The following is a 23,353-nucleotide window of genomic DNA, read 5'->3' as shown; positions in this document are numbered from 1 at the left end:
GGGCTTCCCCCTCCAGGCGAGCAGGAAACCGGCCGCCCGTGTCCTCCTCCGGCAGGTTCTCGCCTCGGCCCCGCGGGCGGCCCCGCACCTTGCGTGAGGCGAAGGGCAGGAGGCGTGGCGAGGCGGCGGGCCCGACCCGTCACGCCGCCGGGGGCCAGTCCGCCGCGGGGCGGCCGGGGGGGAAGTGAGAGGCGGCGGCCCCTACCGCTGTAACCGCTCCCTCTCCCGCCCGCTGGTGCCGCCCCCAGTATGGCGACACGGTAGAGGAGCGGCTGCGCCAGGGTGACCGCCCCCTCCCGCCTCCCTCGGCACAGGCACGGCGCCCCGCGGGCGAGCGAGCGGCCTCGGCGGCGCTGCTGCCGCCGTTGCCCCCCACACAGCCCAGCGGCGGCGGTGAAGGAGGATGGCGGCGGGCACAGCGGCAGCGGGCACAGCAGCAGCAGCAGCAGCGGCGGCGGGACCGAGCGGCCGCACGGCGGGAGCCAGCACCGTCCCGAGCAGCTCATGGTGGCGCCCCAGACCCGCGAGCAGCGGCCGCGCCGGGGCCGCCAGCTGAGTCGGATCCCGGCAGGCGGCTCTCCCCTCTCGACACCGACCCACCGACAGACCTGTTTCCCTCCCTCGGCGCACCCTCTTCCCCCTCCCCGGCGCGACCCGCGCCTCGGATCGCCCCCGCCGGGGCCGGACTCCCGCCACCCCCGGGCGCCGCGGGAAAGGCGGCGGCGAAGGGCACCGGGCAGCGCCAGGCGGCGGCGGGACCATGGGCGCGAAGCAGAGCAGCCCCACCGCCGCCAATGGCCGCACCCGGGCGTACTCGGGCGGGGATTTACCTTCCTCCAGCAGCAGCAGCAGCGGCGGCGCTAACGGGACCGGCGGGCGCTCGGCAGGCGCTGGCGGGCGGTACGCGCACCTGGCGGCGGCGCCTCATGCCGCTCCCGGCGGCGCGACGGCGACAGGAGGAGCGGCGGCGGCGGCGAGTGCCGCGGGGTCGGCACCCCGGAGCAGGTCCTTAGGGGGTGCCGGCGCCTCAGGGGCCCGGGCCGCGCAGTCCGCCTTCAACATCCCCCACAGCAGCGGCCCTTACGGTTCGCAGGACTCGGTCAACAGCACCCCGGAGGAGGGCGGCCGGGAGCGGCCCACGGGGGGCGACGGCGGCTCCTCCGGCGGGCCCCGGCTAGTGATCGGCTCGCTGCCCGCTCACCTCTCGCCGCACCTGTTCGGAGGTAAGGGCCGGCCGGCGGAGCGGGCGCGGCGGCGGGGCTTAGGTGCCTCTCTCGCGGCTGCGGGTCAGGGGTCCCCAGCGGGGAATGTGGGGACTTTCCTTCCCCGGCTCCCGGCCCCGAGGTGGGACGGGTCATGAATCATCACTTTGGGGAGAGCGGCGGTTCTTCCAAGCTTGCGCCCGCCGGAGCGGGGTCCCGGTTTGGAGACGGGGTTGTCAGGCCAGCGTCTCCTATTGTTTGTAACGAGAGATGTGAAAGAGGGAGGTTAAAATGAACCGAACTCCGCGGCGGTGCGGTCGGGACGGCGAAGAGGAAGCGGAGCCTCTCCGGCCGGCGACTTTAGACTCTAATAGCTGTAATCAGTGCCTGTGTAAATACTCTGGCCTGCTACTTACATAATTAGAATTTAATTGGATCATGTGTCTCCGCCGTTTATTCTAAAATCGGACCAAACCCCTCTTTAGGTTCTGATTAATATGTGGTTGATGCCTGTTCCTCTAAGTTCTTGGGTTCTCGGTTCTGAAAGTCGATTAAGAAAAACGGAACTTAAAGTAAGTTTTTTTCCTTATTTTCCCCCTAAGAGACGAGGAGAGCCTGATAGCTGTCCATGACAGGCTTGCAGCACCGGTCCCATTTAGTCTTGAGGATGGCGACGTGTGCACTTGAGGCAGGAGAAACACTCTGCTAAGCTCGGAATTAACCAAGAAGCTGAGGCCCTTTAAGAGGCATATTAGACGTAGAGCAAGCTGTTATAGTTTTTTTGTCTCTCCCGTGATATTGAGATGAATAGGGCTGGTATAGGACTTGCATTTTACCGCCTGTGTTCAAATTAAAAATCTACCTGTAAGTTGCCAGCTGCTTTCAAAGTTACTGACTACTTTCAGTACTGTTTACTCTAGACGTCGTTGTTCGCTTAAGTCAAACATTAAGGTGCAAGGTGACTTTTGTAATGGATTCATTCTCTTGATAATTCTAATATCTATATGTATTATAACCTATCTAAATACCAGCCAACTTCCCCAAAAGCTTTATTTTGAGAAAGAGGAGGCTACTGTAAAATTCCTCCATTTCTGTATTCTAATTAATCTGTTTGTGAATTCTATTTGTAGCAGGCTGGGTTTTCTTCTTTTCTGTAATGCAGCCTGGTTTTAGCCAGAGCAGAGCTCTCTTCGGTCCGACCCTCGTAGGGTACATGAGGTTTCTGTCCCATGACCCGCCACTTCGGGGCTCTTGTGTGTTGACCTGAGAACAGCATAGCTGTTACTTCCTAGATCTGAAACTGTTGCCTCTCAGCGCAGTGGTTGAACATTAACAGAAAGCTGTCAAACCCTGTTCTAATAAGGGAATATTTGCCCTTAAGAAAGAAAACCTAACTACTCTCATAGTGCCAAGCTGCTCGATAGGAGTGCTTTGTTGCAAGGATGCTCATTATACTGTCACGGTAGCTGTGGGGGAAGAAGGTGTATGCATTGCTCTTAGTGATGAAAGGATGTCCTGTCGTGGAGTATTGTGCAGTTTGTGCTTAGCACAAACTGCACATTAAAATGTGTAGGCAGGTGTTGTTCAAAGGTAAAACTTTTTTTTTTTTTTTTCCTCTTGTTGCTTAAACATTGTCTTGCAACCTGCCTTGCTGCCAGGAGGGAGTGGATTAAACGTAAATGCAATGATGAGGATCAATAACCTAGGAAGCTCTATTCAAATGCAGGAAGGTCTCTTCAGAATAATTCTGAATTTGGTTGTATTTTTCTGCAGTTAATTGCTGTACTATACCATATTTTCTCTTTTGCAAATCTCTGAAACTGGCATACTGAAGAGGCTGAAATGAATGCAAAGCTTTTTGCTTTTCCTAGTGAGGAAGAGTGCCAGGAGGGGTACACTCTCTTCATCTACTGACTAATAAATAAAGAATATCATATGTTAGGAGTTTGAATAACAAGTTTCAAAATACACTGACCTTATGTGGTCACAAGATGGTCATGAATCTACTTGCTTTTTCTCTTCTAAAAATCTTAATGTTTCTTATTGGGATGAATAGCTGTTTAATCATAATACTGCAACACCTGTGAATAAGGCCACACTTGAAACATTATTTTTTTCAATTTAAATATTCTGTGGTATCAGTGATCCATTACTCCACATCACACTGAATGTTGCCATCCTTATTTAGCTGCATGCCTTGTGTTTTCTTGATTCCTTGTAAAAACTAGATGCTTAGAGCAAGTAGCCCCACTGGAGATCATACACCAGTAGCATCAGCATGTTAAAAAATAACTTGAAGCATTGTTTTTGTCCTGACGGTGACTAGCTCAAGCTTGTTTAGGTGTGGTATCTGGCATTTATGTTGTGTATCATAAGCATGCCTGAAGTCCCCTCCCTTGTTTTGTAACTTGCAAATTACCCAAATTGTTTCTTTTTATCTTGAAAATTACAGAGATTAATTTTGAGGATTAGCATGGCAATTCTATGAAAATTAAGATAAAAAAAGAACTAGAATAATTTCCATAAGTTGAACTGAATCTCCAGCTATTTATGTTTTTAGGCATGCTGCTTGGCTTCATCAGTCAGTGACGCATGGGTGTTGTGTTTGTTAAATTACTGTAATTAGTTTGCTATTAGTGAATTACACCATATTGTCACTTTTACTGGGCAGCTTTACATACTGAAGTAATGTCTAGGTATTAATTCTCTAATGTAACATACTTAAATCCCTACTGTGCTTGTTAATACAACATTTGAATGAGAATATAAAAAGTATTATGTTGTTATATGTTCATATATTGGAAAGTGTGATCAGTTATTTCTCATCTTCCTTTAATAGGAACCATAGTAAGCACAGCCTTTCCTGGCTCTGAGGGTCTCATGTTCTTGTCTAACCTCAGGCTAGTGCACCTTTATGATGAACGTATAATGGAGTAAGTGCTGCTATGTAAGCTTATGTCTCATCTCAGGGAGAGTTCAATTCACTGAATAATTGAGGCCTTGGTTTCACTGTATACATGTGTGTGTGTATGTTTGTGCTGTGAGCATGCCTGGAGTAGGCTTAGAGCATTAAGCAGAGCGAGGCCCAAATTCCATAGGCTCTTACGGCACTCCCAGATGCAGAGGCCAAACCTGCGCGTGACGTTCAAGCGCTTTCTTGCAACACGGTGCCGGGTTCTGGCTTCCTTTGAGGTGATAACGCTGTTATCGGGAATTTGGACCAGTAGTTTCCCGCTCTGTTCCTCAGTGAATGGGACTTCCCCTCTCTCCCAGCGCTAAAATAAATATTCTTACCTTCTGTTAAGAACAGCGTGTAGAAGAGTTGGCCCCGAGATCCACAGTTAGTTTTTCCACTGTGTTTTTAGCCAGTAAGTATTCCTGTGTTGACTGTCAGCACTGCAGCAAAACTATCACTGTAGTTACAATATAGCTTATTTTTGTCAATGATCCTTGCAGCAATTGGTTCAACTAAAAATGGATGATCTTTCAGAATTTTCTTTGCTTTGGGTAACTGCTGATGTGTTACTTTTGTTACTAAAATGTTGACAGCTCCTCAGAACCCACTTCATGTTTGTGATCCCGTGTCTGGGTGGTCACAACAGGGAGAGTTCTTGGTGAAAACACGTAGTATTAAGTATCCTTCTGGTGTTCAAATGTAAATCTCTTCTTGGTAATGTTGTTATAAGACAAGAATAAAGTCTTAAAATTTTTTTTTTCCCTCTTTAAAAGTCTCTTAGGGAAGAATACGTAAAAATTCATCTGAACAAGGCAGAAATGTTACATATTGAGTCTTAAATTTCCACATCAGTTCTTCTTTCTAATTGATTGAGCAGTGGCCATACAAGTATTATATTAAAATCTCAGATTGTGTTGTATATGGTCATTTACAATTTTATATGATGTACTTATAGACAGGTTTTTAAATATATTGTGTTGCCAGACACAACCGTTGACAGCTTTCAGGCCTATCTCAAGACTTGGAGTAATAATTTGGAGATTAAGTTGCATCTGTTCAACTTTGTTAGGAGAAGGAAGTTTGTTATGTTCTTCTCAAGCCAGATAGTGATCGGGCTTTTTTAATGTAGTACTTTACAGTGCAGGATTTATTGCCAGCTGCTGAATGTACGTAACACAGTATGAGTAGAACCTGATAGGTATGTTACAGTAGCATTTATTTGTTATAATAGCTGGTAGAAGTAATGAATTAATTCTTCATTCTATAGAAGAAGGCTCATGAAAGACTCAGGTTATAACCTGAATTACTTGTTGGAAGCAGATATCAGTAGAATGATGTAAAGTCACAAAAGCTTTTTAGACATCTCTCAAACTGTGTGGAAAGCTGCATTTTGTCTTGTTTTCCATCTGATCTGTTTAGTTATATGGTAAATTTGAATATGGTCTTGAGGTTCTCTTTGTCTTTCCTCATACCTTTCTTGGGGGTTTATGATTATCTTTTGGTCACTTCCTTGCCCTTCTCTCCCAGTATTGCACAAGTACTATTGATCTGAGAAATGGTGAAACTCTTAAACACTTCAGACTTTATTGCTGCTCCTGTTTTGTTATCCGAAGGTGTAGCTCAGAAGTCTTTGCCCCCTGACTTGGGAGAAGCGTTGGGAAGTGTGCTTTTCAGTGAGAATGTTGGGATATCCTGGGGGTGTGAAGCATGTTAGAAGCAGTGAAACTTGCTGTTGCAGCTTCAGCCTGTGTGCCTTGGTACTACCTGACATACCTTCTCTTCCTGGCAGTTGGAATTTTTGGTTTTTTTTATATTTGAGGAAGGCCAGTGAAACTTTGATACAATATATATTTCTCTAGATTACTTCCTAACCGTTCAGAATGAGGAAAGCATATAAGGACTTAGCCTAATAGAACTATAAGTTTTCCATAAAAATTCTGCGTTTTTTTAAGATGTACGGTAACACTGCTATTTGCTGTTGTGAATACAAAAAAATCCCACGTGCATTTTCAGATAGTTTAGCTGTTGCAGTTCATAGGTCTTACAAGGTGCAGAACGGTGAAAGCTAAGAAGCTGTCTTTGCCTCGGTGTTTTGATTTGTTTCTATTCACTTGGCTGCGCTATTGAAACACAATCATATCCATGTTTGTCCACTTTGGAAAAAATGAGAGCAATAACAATGAGAGGCTGGCTGAAGTCTGCTGATTGTAGAAGAGGTTAAAATGGACACTGGTCTGAAAGCTGAGAGAAATACAAACATGTCTGTACGCATACACATAACTTCACAACCACCACAGATTGCGGGGGGAGATAGATGTGTGTCTCATTTTCTCTTCAGTTATACTCATGAGTTGACTCCAAAGTGAGAGAGAAGAGTCATTTTTGCAGTCTCTGAAGATATGGTAGGTTTTGGAAATGTATTAGCATTTCGTTAACCAAAATACAGACTGAAACATCCAGTGTGCTAGGAAAGCAGTCCAAGGATAAGTCTATTGATTGGGAGTTTTAGAAGAGCTGTTCTGACAGCTGGGTTTGAGGAATCCAATCCCTTTTCAGGGTCTTACTGTTCTCGTGTTTACTGGGCTCCTCTGTTGTTCCTGCATACACAGAGTGGGCAGCATACGGTGCCTGGTAGGCAGCAGAGATGGAAACTCTTCTAAGGAGGGCACAGGAAAAAGTAGCAAAAAGTTCAGCACCACCACCACCCCCCTGCTCTAGCTCAGCCAGGGAAGTGCTTTTAGTCTCAAATGTTAAGTGTTTGGACAAATGAACTAAAAGAACCGTTTGGATCTGCGGGCAGTGCTAGTGAAGCCCCTGGGAGCCCTGTTTCATTTCCTTTGGTTGGAGACAGGTCTCTGTGATGATGAGAGGCTTGGGGCACTGGAGTAAAGACTGGAGTGAGTGATAGAGGATCTTGAAAGGGCTTCTTTTTTTTCTCCTGCCTGGTAAACAAAAAGGGTTAAGAGAAGCCAGATAATAGAAATGGCAGCACTGCATTTAGGGGAGAAATGTAAATAGTTAACAGTCTGAAGAAAGGTAAGCAGCCTAATTGTAATGGCGCATATAAATATTTCTTTTGGCTACCAAGACAGCGATAATAGCCGATGGAGCCTTCGCAGTGCCAGTCCAAACAAAGGCCTTCCTTTTTAATGTCTTCTGAATACCTATCCAACCCTGATATCCTGACAGTGTGCCTTTCCTCATGTTCTCTCACATAATTGCAGACTAGTCTCCAGCAACCTTCCGAGTAATTTCTTTGTCTTATAAAAAAAGCCTTTTGTCGCTGCTAGAAATTCAAAACTATTTTTAAAACACGGTGCCTACCCATCTGTTTGGGTAAGTTCTCCTCCTGTTCTTTCCAGCTGCTCATGGAAAACTTCATGTTAATGTTCTTGATGTGCTGTCTTAGCCTTGCGTGAAACTTTTGAATAATGTTATGGAGATTTTAGGATAGGTTTTCCTTGCAATTTGCAGGTACGTGAACCGAGTCTATATTATTTTCAAGATTTTTCTGCAGCATGTTTGCTGTTCATTAATGGTTTAATTGGTTTCAGGAGAGACGTGTGGTCATTTCTACAGATGGTGTTCATTTAGTGTGTAATGGAAGATGTTGTTCTTGCAGGTGTTTAAGCCATGAAAAGAAAACAGTGAGAAACCTTTGAGTGTTCTGAGTTTCTGTTTTTGAATATCTTTAAAGACATGCATCTTATCAATCAAAAGAAAGCAATTTTTATAAAAACCACCGTTACCTGAGTAAAACTAGAACAGCACTTCTTAAGCATCCAGGAAAGTGTTTTTGCTGTCTTATTTCTGGTTAGATATTTCCTAAACAAGTGCCTGTGTTCCCAAGGCCACCTTTCCATTATAAATGATCATTGTGGCTTTCATAAGGATGTCTCAGTGTGCATCCACAGCTCTTTGACATCTATTGTTTGGTTGGCTTCAAATTCCTGATACTTGCCAAAACAGGGGGCAAGTCATAGAAAGAATGAGGCTGGTTCTCACTTTCACTTGAGACATGCTTCTGTTTTCTGCATGGAAATTGCCTAATAGTGACCTGGAGAGATCAGGAAACATGCAGAAAAGTCTCATAGGGCTTGGGGTGTCTGACTGCCTGCCAAACAGAATACCAAGTGTTGTGTGGGATTCGACTCCGTTACTCTTAGTCGTCTTTAGGAACTGACCTACCTGGGTGTTTTCTTCTTCCTTGTCTGTTCTGTCTAAAAATCAGACCACCATAGCCTATGAATAGTCCCCAGAGGTTGGGTGTGCTGCATACCATTGTGGCTATTTTTAGTAGATTCTGTTTGCTGACTTAGTGTGCTATAAATACAGAGTTCTCGTCTGGCATGCACTTTGCATGTCTTCTATTAACTTATAATAAATTCACCTAAGAATAATGGCAAGAAAAAAAAATCAGCTGTTACAATTTATTTGGCTCTCCATATGAAGTGTCATTTATATAAAGCAATTATTTAGCAACGTTTAAACTGTAAATGGCTTTTAAAACTAGTGGCGTTCCAAAACACTTCCTAGTCGGGCTACCATAATTAGTCTTTATGTCAGATTGATTTATACTGCAACTTCATTATGGTTCTAAAAATTGAAGGTGTTTTTAGATATGAGAGGTTAGTTGAGCATGTGGAGTAGTATCAATACTAGTCAATTACATTCTTTGTTATATCAGTACAGTGTTATGATTCTCCTGGCCTTTTTTTTTTTTCAAAAAGTATAAGTGTATATACATTTGCTTGAGTTGAAATATAGTTAAGGCATTTATGACATTTTTAAAATTAGTAGCACTCAATGCAAAAAAGAGAGAGACCCATGTCTTACTGAAATACAGATGCACGTCTTTGAGTATTGAATTTGGCACAAAATTGAAGGATGGGTTCTTGCTGAATTACGCTGAGTGTAACCTAAATGCAGTTCCTCTGCAGTGCTAAAATAAAAACTGTCATAGTATACACTAACAGATGTGGCCTTCGTGAAAGAAACTTAAAACCGGTGAAGTTTTCCATGTGCAGCAAAAGAAAGGTCTGCTTAGAAGTGCTTTCTGCAGATTGTCTGAACATAGACAGTATTTTGAGAATCTTAAAAAAAAAAATTTCCACCTGGTGGTAGTTTTTCAGAAAACTTACAAAATAAACTGTCTCCCTGCCATGAATCCTAGGTAGTTCCCTGAAAAACGTGTTGCTGTTGAATCCTGCCTTTCTGCAGCTATCAGGGTTTTACTTCTTGTGGACTGAAGAACATCACTCCTCCTTGATTCTTGAGCATGAATATCAATTGAAGTTCCAGTATGGGGAAAAATCTTACCAGACTTGAGAAAATGCTGTGGCCCTACCAAATAGAGCAGAGCATCATCAGTTAAGCAAATTTCAGACAGATAACGGTGGACAATCTCTAGAATATAAAAAACAATGACAATAGTAAAATGCAATTTTCTACTACTACTTTTACCATGAGGCAGTCCTCTTTCTTCTCATTGTCTTTGCATCAGCAAGGATGGCTGGAGTAGCCTAAAGCAAGGAGGTCTAAAGCAGTATAAGATGACAGACTTGAGTAGCTGCTGTCCATTTTCTTGGGTGTTTTGCTGTCCTTTGGGAAGAATGAATTTAAAATCACACACCTGCATTCTGAGTGCTGGAAGGCATATTATGCTTGTGCAGCAAGTGGCTTGGGGTTCCTGTAGTTTCTTAAACTGGATAAACATGATTCTTCTGCAGAGGTGATTTTGATGAAGTGCCCTGAAACGCAGTATTACTGAGTTCAGGTGTGAAGTGCTCAAATACAGGGTTACCTGTGCAACTTTCTTCTAGAGCTTTTTAATTTTTCAGTGTTGTGATTTTGCAACTTAATGGTCAGTTAAGATTGGTTAAGGTTGGTTTGAATGTGTTTATTTGTTTATTTTTCCCTTATCCATGTGTGTGTAGTTGTTAGAGGTAGTCAGATCAGTGTAGATAGATACTTGTTTTATTTCTATATTGAGAATACTACTAAATATATGACAAGTAGATTGTCTGAGTTCAAAACAGATCAAAAAAGACCCCACTTTTTGTTAAAGCTTTATCAATCTATTGATGAATTACAATTTCAAAAAAATAAAACATAACTGTAAAACTACTTCCATATTTTTCAGTTGTGGGGTAAAGAAATAAAATACCTGCTCCATCCGTGCAATAGAGCTATAAGGCTGTTGCTGCCTGAAGAGAAATTATCTACTAGAATAGCATGTGAATGAAAACAGCATGAAATTCATGCATGTAAAAGGACTGCATGCTATTGAATAAACACCCTTTGAATATCTAATTCAGCCGTCCTAACATTTAGATACTGGATGACAAGTGTACAGGCATTACCTCGCTTCTTAAGGACTGAATTATACAATTAAAGTTAACTGAAGAGTAATATGTTTGCTACAGCTCAGCTTTGCATTAGTTTATATCCAAATGTCTTGTATCCACAAATTTGTGTGTTTTGTAAGTGATAACGTTTTCAAAGACAGATGATACTGGGCTTCTTTGTAGCCATGGATATGAAAAAACAAAGTGTTTAAAATGCTTTTGAAGTAAAATACAGTACTGAAATAGCTTCCAGTTTGGAGGAAATACCGATTCCATTGCTAGCGTAATAAACTGTGTGCTAAAATAAACTTGGGTTTTCACACACTTGGTAAGACCAAGATCCAGTGACAGCATACAAGTAAGTAGCGGAGGAAATGTTCCTTACAAAAGTAGGTCTAGTTCTGCTGCAAACAAAGAAATAAGAAGGCTGACGCAAATAATGTGTTTTATATTGTGCAAGTGTGGGTCAGCCCACGTTATTCTCGTTTGTGTCTCTACTGTGCCTCTCCAGTTGTAAAACACACAGTTGTGTTCAGCCGAAGTCAAAAGGAAATGATGAACACATTTGGAGCTGGAGGACAAGAGTTCCTTCTAGGGGGCTGGGCTTCTATATATGACTTCCCTCTACAGGTGTGCAGCCAGCCAACCATTTAAATGTATTTAATGATTGTACATTTTGCTTTAAAGCGGTATTCTGAAGAAATGATCAGAAGAGTTTTAAGCTTGGATGAGGTAATTTCTTGACGTTAAACAGTTTAATAAGTTGGGGAAGTTTGTTGATTTGTGAGAAGTGGGCTAGAACTAAGCTTTATGAAGAGCACTTGGGCTGATAGCAGTGTTGAGATTGTATGTTCCTATCCACACAGATAAGGCAAGTTTATGCTGACATGGAACCAGAGGTCATGGAGTGGATGTGAAAAGCATTCTAGTTTTTGAATTCTGGCCAGTATTGTTTCTCTTTTAGGGACTGGCTAGTTTTGATGACTCGCTAAGTTGTTTGTGGTTTTTTTGTTTGTTTTTGTTTGTTCATTTGTTGTTTTGTTTTTACAAAACCCTTGTTAAATATTTGAAGGTATTTTTTATTAAGTGACACAGCAAAAAACTCCCAGGACCTCTGCTGTAGTCCTTGCTTTTTAGTAGTACTAGAAAAGTCTGTAGGGTCCAATTAATTTCTGTAACTTCTTTCAACTCTTGGGAAAAATGATACTCTGAACAGTCTTTATGAATGCTAAGTATAACTTGCCTTACATTTGTTGTAGCAGTATATGACATGCTCTGAAAAATACTTGCTTATGTATGGCTGTTGCCTGATTTTTAATGATATTGACCTCTATTTTAGCTGAATTTTAATTTACTGATGAAAAATACTGGCATACAGATTTTGTGTTTTATCCTGGTATTTTATTGCTGAAAAACATGTATTTAGCAGCAAAGCCAGAAGTAGCCGAAAGCATTGAAAAGTGAAGTGGATCCCTGTTGAAGTGTACTGGAGAAGTGGTTATTGTATTTTGCTATCCACAGGCTGTTCCTTCCATCTGTGCCATTCCATTAGTTAACTAATGAAAATGGCAGGTGTAGTGGGGTGTGGAATGAGAGTGTAGCATGGTATTGGATGCTGTTGGCTTTTAAAGTCTGAAAAGCTATACAGCTTTGTTTTTAGTTTGGTGTGTCTGGATTGCTAACTATGCTGAGAAACAGAGTGCTGGGCTAGTGTTGCTGTACTGCCTTTTGATAGTGAAAATTACTCTAGCTACAGCTCTGATATAATGAGCTGAGAATGGGAGACCTGAAGGTATTTGGGTCTAGATGAGACAATATCAATTTGGGGATGATTCTGAGGGTTTTTTTCCCCGCCTTGTTTTGCTCAACAAATACTTTAGGTTGCAGTTTAAATATGCAAAAGTGATGCATAATTTGTCAACATGAGGAAGGCTCTTAAATGCTTGCAAGTAGTAAATGTCTCTACTTTTATCTAGCTGTTGTATTTGTAAAATGTTTTGCATTTTACAAAGTGCTGCAAAATACTAATTATAATATGCACCTCTAGGGACTCCTATTTTTCTTCCTTTTCCCATCATGAATTTGGACTATGTCTGGGCTGTTTAACAGCTGCATTCCATGGCAGCCTGTTCTTAATTATAAAACTTTGTTAGCTGTAGAATGCAAGCATTCTTTGAAATACATTTAAAAACAAATGTTTGTATCAAACATGTGGCTGGCCTGACACCATCCACAAAGATGCAGAATTAAAATGAGTGAAAAACATAAGCACCTCAGGAAATATTAACCTCAAAGGAAATCCTCAGAAAAGGATGCCAAGTTTGTCAGCAAGAGAGAGAAGGGGGGAAGTCTGTATGGAATGGTGGTGTTTGCTACATTACACCTACTCAGAGGAAATCAGGATGCATGGATATATGTGCTGATACAGTTGTTTTCCAGTCTCTGTGATCCTGTGACACACTAAAGCTTATTGAGAGCCTCTTTTTTCTCCCTTTTCTCTTCCCTCTTGCTCTTTTCTGTGTGGATGAGTCATCTTACTTGCTACACCTGTATTAGTAACTGAAGTTACAAAAATAAATCTGTATAAATACTGGTTTAGCTGGATCTTTAAAATATTTGCATAAAAAACCTGAAACAAACAAAAAACCAGTGTATTAGTTTAGGGCTTTTTTCTATTTTTTCCTAGAAAGACATAATTTTTGGTATTACATTTAATTTGGATTTTTAACTTAGCTATCCTAGGTTTATCTAGCAGTAGTTATATCTGTAGTGTTAATGGAGGAATAGCACTGAAGAGAAACACATCGGAATAGATAATTTGTACTCTATTAAAGAGGAGAGGCCATTTGGATGAAATCTTTTATTTTAGGCTATCTATTTTTAGGTATTTTCTTGTCTCCAGTTCTTCTGATTTGCATTTCCCCAAACTTGGAAATTGAGATGTAATGTTTTTCTTTGCATTAGCAGTATTTTGAAGTGCATACAAGTTAAAACTGATTTAACTTGCCTCCTCAAAGGTCTAACCGAGTAAATGTGCTTTACATATAGCACAAAGCATTAAAGCCTGGAACTTAAATGTCAACATATTAAATTCTAATACTATCAGTTTTCTGTTTATGCCTTACAGATTTGTAAATTTACAAAATTACACACTTGTAATGCAATTTCAGACGTGAAATTTCATATAGAAATAGAAAAGGAAGAAATGCCTCGAGTCAGTACCTTGTTTTTCTTGTATTTTTCCTGCTGTAGTTTCTCTCTGACATAATTAGCCTTGTTCTCCTTCAGGCAGTGATGATAAATGTACTAGGTGCAATGTTTTTAAGCTACTGGTACAGCTAGAACACCATGAGGGCAGCTTAAGTCAGTGAGTCTTGCACATGCAGAACTTTTGGTATACTCACAAAACTGTCTTGAAGAACATAATCCCATTTGTCAGGAATTGTATATAACTGACAAGGATTCCTTCCTCTGTTGAAGGAAGGGAGCTCTTTCTGTAATCTCAGTATTCACATCTTTAAATTGCTAGATTTATAGCCCTCTGCAGAAACTCCTAAACTACAAGCTGATTTTAAAGGTGTTTTCCTAACTCTGACAGTCAGTGAATGGTCTCACAATTGAACCCTATAACTGAGGTTTAGGAATATCACCACAAGTATTTATCCACAGAGGTAAGTATAGATTAAAGATACTTTGTCAGCTATTAGAGTCAGTTATTGTTGTATGTAATACTTAAACATTGCATCTTCCTTTCAACAGGCCTTGCTCTTGACATTATCAATGAATTTTCATTATTATTTTTAGGTTAGTAGGCATACAATGTCCTTTCCCCCAAAACTTTACACAAAAGAGGTTGTGATGTGTGGGTGAAAGTCTCTTTGTTGATGATCATAGCACTTGAAGGGACCTTGAGTTTTAACAGTTCCTTCCTGTCACTGGAATGCAGGATCAGCTGGGTTTAGCCAATTCTGAGCAGATTATGTTTATCTATGCTTTCCGAATTTCTTAATGGAAACCCACCTATTTCGTTGGGTATTTTATTTTGAAAACTAATTTTGCCAGTTGAAAACTAATAAACAAATTACTCTTACTGTTTCACAACCAATTCCCAATTTTCAATGCAGAAATTTACAGTTGATGCATTTTTAATGTATAGTTCTTTCTTAATTACAAACGTGAAGGGCTCTTTTTTCCTTTTTAACTGTATTGGACTTTTTCTAGTTATTAGATGCAGTTTCAACAATGTATATAGCCTTGAAATGTAACTGAAAGGGCATTTATTGCACTGTTATGGTTTTGTATCTCTCAATTTGTGTATCTGCTTACTTTGAATTAGGTTTGTAGAAAGCTATAATTTGCTAGATGTGTGTGACAAAAAAGGACCAGAGTGGTAGTGAAGCAGACAACATTTAACAATAAAGTAACTGTCTTAAAAAACTTGAGTTGCTGTTTTTGTCAGCGACTGCCTAGCCAGATTCGGGAGGATAAACTGATAAGAGACTTCATTAAAAGTAGACTTATTATCTGATATTAGTATTTCTGTTAGCCAGTACGCTTGAAGTTGCTTCTTCCTTTATAAACAAGAAAGCCAGCTTCAATTATTCTTTAAAACTCAAAGCATCTGATTGGGCTATGAAAAACCATTCTGTAACACAGACAAAAGTATGACTGTGACTGTGTATACAAGTTGGCACTAGTGCTATATAAATAGAGGGGGATTTCAGGGGTTTTTTACATTTGTATATACCTCATTATCCTTTACATAAACTGAAATTAGTGTATTTGTTTCTTTAAGCCATGAATTTTGGCTAAAGACCAAGAGTAAAATCCATTACAAGGATTTGATTCTGGCCTGGCTGCAGAAGACAGACCTCATGTATTAATTGTGTCAGTGTTGTGGTATTTGGCTAACTGCACTTAATGACAGGATTAACAAAAGACTAATAATCAAGGATAAATCGTTCAGGGTTTAACACTCACTCAGTTGACGCCAAAAAGAGGAAAACCCCAGAACCCGGGTGGGCCCCTCCCAGGCCAGAGCCCTGTTCAGCACCCGCGGGCTGGACAGCTCAGGCGGGTCCTCCAAGGCCGGGCCGGGCCCCTCTGGGGCTTCTGAGCCGGGACTCGGACTCGTGTGTCTACAGCTCCTACGTGGTGGGTTTTAAATTTGATTTATTTTAATCGCACTTGGGTTTCAGAAGTTCACTCGTCATCTATTTGTTCACTTCTGTCCTCAGAAACGTTTCACGTCATGGCTTTCCCAAACACTGGTGGGCTAGCTTCCTTGTTCTTAGTTTCATCATTGTGTTTCTTTTTTTTTTTTTTTCCCCCCCCTTCTTTCACGTGGTTTAAGGACTTTTTGGAGTTAGTTCTCATTTTCTGCTAAAAGTTTTTTTAGTCTTGTTTCAACTGAGCTTCCCTGCTTGGTTCCTTCCAGTAAGTGGAAATAGAAAACAAAAAAAGCATGTTATACAGATCCTTTCTGTTATCACGCTGTCTGTTCAGTTTTCTTTGTTGCTATGTGACACCACTTTTTTAAAAATTAGATGACTAAAATATTTGACTTTAAAGGTTTAAAAACCTAGACAAACTTCTGATATGTTTTGTGTTACTATTAGAAAGATGCCTTGAGCAGTAGGAGACTCACTGAAAGATTAACCTTGTGAAATAACATCAGTTTTTCTTGGAAAGAAGCTAAAATTTAGAAGATGGTATTCTGAAATACTTACTTTTGAAAAGGGATAGTTTTGCATCCAGTAATGCTTGGGTAATAAGACAAGAGTCATCTTTCATGTGGAAGAAAAAGAACAAAACCTGTAAATATTTCATTTTACTTGATGATTTTCAAAGCCAAGATGGAAAACACAGTAATACTTTGATTCATTTGTGAAAACAAGGTTTATAAATACTTCAGTGACCTTTTCCCTTTATTTTTGTGACCCTGCTGCAGAGATCTATGTGGTTTGAATATTTTTTCCCTATTGTTAAGAGCAGTTTATTCAAGATAGTATGTGCTTTTTTTCCCCCTACTTACTGTTATCTTTTTACAAATGTCTTGCAGCATGTTCCTTAGGGGTAGGAATCCTAAGTAAATATTATTTCATTTTTATGCTGAAGACCTTTTGGTGTACTGCCATACTGTTACGCTAGCTTCTGTAAGAACATCGGCAGCTTTATTCAGTTTACTACTTAACAGATAAACAAGGAAGCCACCTGCATTTCTTACACTCCCTCCCTACTGGAAGAAATAAAGTGAATTTCAGGAGGAAAAAAAAAAAACAAACAAACTCATTTTGCTATGTCAATGGTTGGAATACATGCATTACAACAATGAAAAATAGAAATACCATCATTAAATTAAATTAGTATTAGAGTTTCCTCAGTGTCCTGGGAAAGCTATATTTCCAAATCAGTTGTTCCTAACTTATGGGTAACTTTTATTTGTTTAGATTGGACCTCTGCCATATATCTGGGAACTGTGGCAAGCTGTTGGGTAATTTCCGGGGTTACATTCCACTTTTTTTTTTCTTTTTTTTTTTCTTTTCCTCTTAAATTTGCTTCATTGGAGAGATGACATATAACAGGATTTTATTTGTAAGTAGAAGATTTTTATTGAAGTTGCATTGTAAAAGTTATTTCCCTGGTATTCTGACTTCTTAGGTTTTATATAAGAATGGTTTGTTTCCTGAGTAGTTACAGAAACATATAGAGATTGGATAGTGAATGAAACACTCTTCATATTTGCTTGGATGCGGGGGGGTGGGGTTGGAGGTGGAACCCACCATGTACATTTACATTTAAATAAATTTAAAGCCTACTTTAACAGATTAGCCAGTGCAAGATGAAAGTTAGTAGTTTTATAAGAGGGTTTTTCTTTGCCTCGCTTTCAGTTTTTTTCTATAAAGCTGTCCCTGAGGGAATAGGAATTGATAATGAAAGTTGTCACATCTGGTACTTTGGAAGATGTTTCCTGTATCTTTTAGAGCTGCTTCTGTACAAGGTGTTTGTCTATTGAAAAAAAAAAAAAAAAGGCAGCTTTGTACCTGTCCATATTAATACATTTGATATCAGATTTTTTGTCTGAATTGGTTTTAAAGACTCAGACTTATGTACACATGTTCTTGCCAGAATATTAATAGAGTAGAAGTCTTTATTTTAGTACTTTTGAGTACCTTCTAGTACTTTTGATTTATTCCAAAAGGCTTGCTGTTTTGTTTTGCTGGATGAAGCTACTGTCAAACTATGTGAGATATATAGCTAAGTCAAGAGCAACAATAACATACTGCAGGATTTATAATTCCACCTATGTTGTGGGTTGAGTAATATGCTGAATTGACATAAATACAGCTGAAACATTTGATTTACTTTTTTAAGAGCTGAAATGGACTTTGTTCCCCTTGAAATGTTGTCGCTATGATTCTAGCCTAACTAGGTGACAGGGTAACAAGATCAGTCTGTCTCAAGATTTAGTGCAACTTGTACGGATATTTTTGCAGCTAGAAACCTGGTAAATGAGTTAAAGATTTCATTTTTCTTTCTAGAAGTCATTGTATAGGTGTTAAGTGCTGTGAATTCCCTTCCTTAACTAAGAGCTTAATTTTCAATATTGTTTTGAATGTCTCTGTCAGCAAAAATTGTCTGACCTACACAATAGTTAAGGGGGGCAATTTGCATGTTTATTTTGGCTTCTGCCCCAAAGCATATGCTTGTGTGTAAAAATATTTGTATTTCCATGTGTATGACATAACCCTTTCAACTTCATCTGTTTCCTTTGGTCATATTTAGGCCAGCTTCTGAACAGTTTTGATACAGTTTTAGTTAAGGACTGGTTTTACCCAAAGAGCAGAATTTCAGCCTGTCCTGCCACATTCTGTGGAAAGTACCAGAGAGACAGCAATGTCAGGCTAAAGTCTTCTGTTCAAACAACGAGTTCAGCATTCACTTCTTTTCCAGCTTGGAGCTGGAGGATCTCCCTGAACGATTAGACAGCTGTTAGTGTTCCGTAGCCTGCCTGCTGCCCTGCGGAGATGTTTTCCAAAACAGAAACTGCTGCTGTAGATTACAGGATTAATAGAATGAATGGTACAATGTCTACACAGTTCTGGAAAGCAAAGACAGAAGTTTAAATGTTTAAATGCCATTCCTGCTGCACAAAGTCAGGAATTGTGTTGAGTATCATTGCTTCTTAAGAAAAACCAATAAAAGTAGGTTTCTTTTATTGGCACATCTCCCAGTTTACTGATTTCTGGTTTGATACAACTGCTGTAAAGGACTGGTATGGCAAGACCTTTGCTAGCAAAAGGAAGAGTGTACTTCTGTGATGCCTGGCAGGAATGTCAGGCTTCCTTTGGGAGCTTTTATTAGGTATTCCTGAAAATGGTAGCTAAAAGCAAATTTTTTAAGAAGTTACTTGATGAAATAAAAAAGCCTGGAGGCAGAGGCTGTCTGTCCTTTACATGCCTATGGCTTACTTCTCAGTAGTTTTTAATACAAATAGAGTTTACAATAAAACAAAGCTGTCTTTTCACCAGAGCTGATGACTTATGCCTGGCTTAATCTCACTAATTTGCTGGTGGCCATACTGTGAAATTTATCACAGTTGCTGTGACTGCACTCACCTGTGTGCAATGGATCTGCCTTCTGAGGGCTTCTCCTACAACAAAAGGAGTGGATTTAAGCTGATGTCCATGTGGGAATTTTCTAAGACATTGAAAGTACAGCTTCTGTCTACTGAAACAAAAATATTTTTGAGGCACTAATGCTTCTCTTAGAGAAAGCAGAAGATCTAATTTTCAACAGAAAAATGTCTATAAATTATGTTAATTCTTTATAGTTCTTAAAACCTGGTTTGTGAAAAGCAGCAATGTGACAATTCAGTAGCCGAATACTTAGCAGTATAAAATCTTCCTCGCTTGGAGAATGGTTTATTTAACTGAAAATGCCTTTTGAGAACTATTGTTTCCTTCACAGAAGATTCTGGGAAGTTGTGAATTTTTTCCAACCTAGAATGAAAGGCTACAATGGGAAAATAGATGTAAATCTGTGTCTCTAATCATTTTGGATAGTAGTAGTCCTGAGTAGTCTTACCTCAAGACTTTAGATTCTAAAGTGATGGAAGATGCATAAATTGTTTTTTATGAGTGCTTTACACTTAAAAAATGGGAATTGGAGGAGAATTAAATTATAGGCGTTTGAGAAAGGCTAGATGTTTGGTTATTTAATGTGCACCATGGAAGTTTTTTTTTTTCTTTATATAAGTTTTTTTTGCTGCTGAAATATGTATATAGTACACATTGGGGATGCATCTTTCATTTGCTTGTCTGTTGTTCTAGAAACCTACAGGTTTTTTATTGTGGTTTTGTTTGGTTTGTTTATATCATGGAAGGGTTTACTTAAATGCACCTTACTGGTCTTTGCCCTCTACCCGCTGGATCCTGTCAGCATCTGGGTGGTTTAACACCCTGCTGGCAGGCCGTCTAATGCAGCAAGGTGCAGTAGGCTGCTCCAGCGCACCACTGGGAAAGCTCAGGGTCCTCCTTGCTTGGGCTGGTCCCCACCAGCTGACACAGCCAGGCAGGGAGGGACAGTAAGAGCAGAGGAGGTGGCGCTGCCGAGGGACAGTGGGAAGGGGACGAACACATGGATGAGCTGCGGGGAGCGCAGGCTCAAGCTCTGGCATCCTTTGTTCTGCCCTCAAGAGCTTTTTTCTTGTTTCAAAACCAGATCTTGTTGTTGTTTGAACGTTTTATTCTTTATACTTTAATTGGTTGGTTGCTGGTTTTAGGGAGCCTTGCTAACTGATTAGGTAAGGCTCTGGTTAAGGCGGCAGCGCTACAGGGAAAGGCAGAGCAAATTTATATAGTGATTTACCTTTTCTGTGACCCTTGTCTCAATGTCATTGTGGGCAAATAGCATTTTTATATAAGGTGACACCTAGAGACATGAGAATTTTGTCTTTCTGTGTAAGCCAGGGCAAGTTTCTTTCTGCCTTTCTAAAGTAGATAATGGAGACATTGCTCCCATTGTAACCATTGCTTGTTCTCGTATATTTTAGAGTGTAAGCTCTTTGGAGGAGGGACTAATACATAGATGCAAACAAACATATTTGCAGCACTTGGCACACTATGATCCTGATCTTATAAGGGCATTCCTGGAATAGGACTACTAACTACGATTGCTCTTTAGTCAGTTGTTTAAAAAACAAACAAAAAAGACAAACCAAAATACACACATACAACACCGCCCACAAAAAACCCTCAAACACAACACCCCTTTCTTATTAAAATATAATTTAGTAGCATGTTGCAGTTTCATGCTATCTCCGTATTCAAACTCAAGACAGTGTCTCCTTTCTTATGCATAATGCTTATATGCATCAATTGACAGACCATCTTTTTGTTTGAACAATGAAGAACAAAACACACTTGTTAAATAGTTGCAGTTTCGCTTACCTTCCGTAGCATTGTGGATGAGTAAAGCAATGAAAGCCTATACTTCTTTAAATGAAAACCGTAATTGGATAAGTAAAATAATTTGAGTTACCATGTCATTTTTCAAACTGCTGAAAAGTCAAAATATCTGTCCTTTTAACTAATTTGTTCCAACTGCATATCCCTGTTAAAACGTACTTACAGTCTATGCTCTGTGTGTGTGCGTGCATATGTGCATCTTATTAGCATGATCTGGTTAATAATGTAAACAAGTTGTTTCTCTTCTAAGGTAGTGAATCAAATTTCTCAACAATTTGATAGACCAATGCAGCAGTTGTAAACAGAAAAAGATAAAATACACTCTAGTGTTCTCTACAAAGGCCATTTAAAATGCGAATGATACACAAAATATTTCTTAAGTTTCTTCAAAGAGTGCCATCTTAATGATGAAAAAGCAAGAGTTACATTGCTGACTCAGTTGCTGCGGTAAGAATGATGCGGCATGTCATTTGAAAGTTTGGTTGGTTTGTGATTTATGGATATTCTTTAAGGTTTTGCAGAGTATGGTACAGGTGCTATATACTCTCTTAATAGAGATGAAAGACTAAATATAGATGGATCTGTCATGGTGATTATGTTTAAAGGATGTAAATAAATAGTTTGATTTTCTTCAGCCTTTACTGAATATAGTTAAGAAAACTTGATTGGGGGGGTTATTTCTTTATGGGTTCAGTTCTATCTTTTTCTGAACTAGTTGTGCATCTTCTTTACTATTCCTCATATTAGGTATTTTGCGTACTTTCTTCACTATGGTACATCCCCAAATGTTATTAAAAGGTTCTGACTTAGAAACAGGAACTTCTGCAAAAGTTGTGCATTATAATACATAAATGCATATCGTTCAAGCTTAAGAAACTGGTCTCACATTTTATCAAAATTTGTACATAACTCCTGTTAAACACTTAAATTCTGTTAATACCAAATGGTTTAATGATCTAATTCCATTGTACACCTTTCTGAAATTATGTGTTTTGTAACCTTTGGTCTTTTCCCCATTTGTTAAGATTCTTTTTAATTATTCTGTTAAAAATCTGTCGTCTTATGAACTTGCATCCTAGTTTCTGCAACAGTCTATACACTAAGGTAAATATTTTCCAAGTTGAACAAATAGACGGATCAATGCAGAGTGAACTTCTCTTAGTATAATTTTCCATTTAAAAACAAAAGGCTGCTTTATGATAAGCAGAGATGTCAGTACTTTAAAAAAGTTATTCCTTGGTGCTGAGAATGAATGATATTTTTCAGCCCAGACTTTTCTACCAAGCTCAGTCTTTATTCATAAGTCATTCCTTGACTCTGGGGAAATAAATAAACAAGCAAACATATTTACCCTCACCAGTTTCAGGTGAATGAAAGTAAATTAGTCCATAGGTTAGATGTTTTGCTGCAGATGTAAGAAATTGGTGCCTTCTGTGGAGAACTGCCATTTGGAGAGCTAAAGAGGGAAAATACAGAGTATAATAATGTAGGAAAGTCTGCTGTTGTGTTTAGGTAACAAAAATGTTTGTATGTGTGATTGGAAAATGAGATGAAAAGCACAGGAAAACAAGTATGCTTTCAAACATTTGTCCTTGACTTTCTTGAAACTGTACTTTTAATAGGTATAATTTTTCTGTTATACTGAATGATAAGTGTAGTTATAAGTACATTTGATACGTGATTTAAAGTCGCTGTCAAAAAATGAAATGTTATTATGTTTAGAATTAATATTTAAATTCCTGAGAACATCCCACATAATAATTTAACTATTCATATATATTCTTCCCAGTTGTAATCTTTAATATTTTGTACTCTTTTTTGTCATTGATTGGTTTTCCCGTTTTTTCTTTGTCACTGCTACCTCTATTTCTGCAGGAACAAGTAGGTTATTGGTAAGTATTTCAACTAAATCAGACTTTACAAAGTTTTGCCTTAGTGAGGACTTCTTTTTTTGACCCTCACTTACTTTGGTAAAAACTTTGTAGGCAACAGACCAACTGTCTGTAAATGCTGTGCTTTTTCAGGTCTCCATTATCGCCTTGTATGTGTAGTAGAGTAATAGTTTTCAGATTCTCCGAGAGACTTTGTCTTCTGCATGCTTTCCAGCAGCATTATTATCTGTGCTGTCTTCTAAGATGCTGCCTTCTCCTGAGGCTTGCTCCTTTGTTCCTGTCTGCTGCGTTCCAAGTGCAGTGTTTACTTTGTCTCTCCCATTTCTTTTTTTTCGCAAGACCTTGTACGCATTTTGGCCAGTTTGCTCAGAAGACTTCTCCACGGTCAACAAGATGCTCTGTTTCACGTGTTCAGTTAGTCATCCTTGTCAACCATTATTCAGCCTTTTTCACATCATACCTCTTCCCCTTTAGCTATCATTAAATA

General features: G+C 39.8%; 1 protein-coding gene across 1 annotated transcript in view; it reads left to right on the top strand.

Moving 5' to 3' along the window:
* Positions 1 to 323: 323 nt before the first annotated feature.
* ZNRF2 (zinc and ring finger 2) overlaps positions 324 to 23,353 on the top strand; it is a 61,226-nt gene continuing 38,196 nt past the window's right edge. The window contains exon 1 of the mRNA XM_065630132.1: positions 324 to 1,223. Within this exon, the coding sequence (XP_065486204.1) occupies positions 761 to 1,223 (463 nt within the window). The 5' untranslated portion in view covers positions 324 to 760. The remainder of the gene's footprint in view (positions 1,224 to 23,353) is intronic.

The sequence above is a fragment of the Caloenas nicobarica genome, chromosome 2 (genome assembly GCF_036013445.1).
Source record: "Caloenas nicobarica isolate bCalNic1 chromosome 2, bCalNic1.hap1, whole genome shotgun sequence".
Lineage (NCBI taxonomy): Eukaryota > Metazoa > Chordata > Aves > Columbiformes > Columbidae > Caloenas > Caloenas nicobarica.
This window is presented reverse-complemented; position numbering and strand designations above follow the sequence as displayed.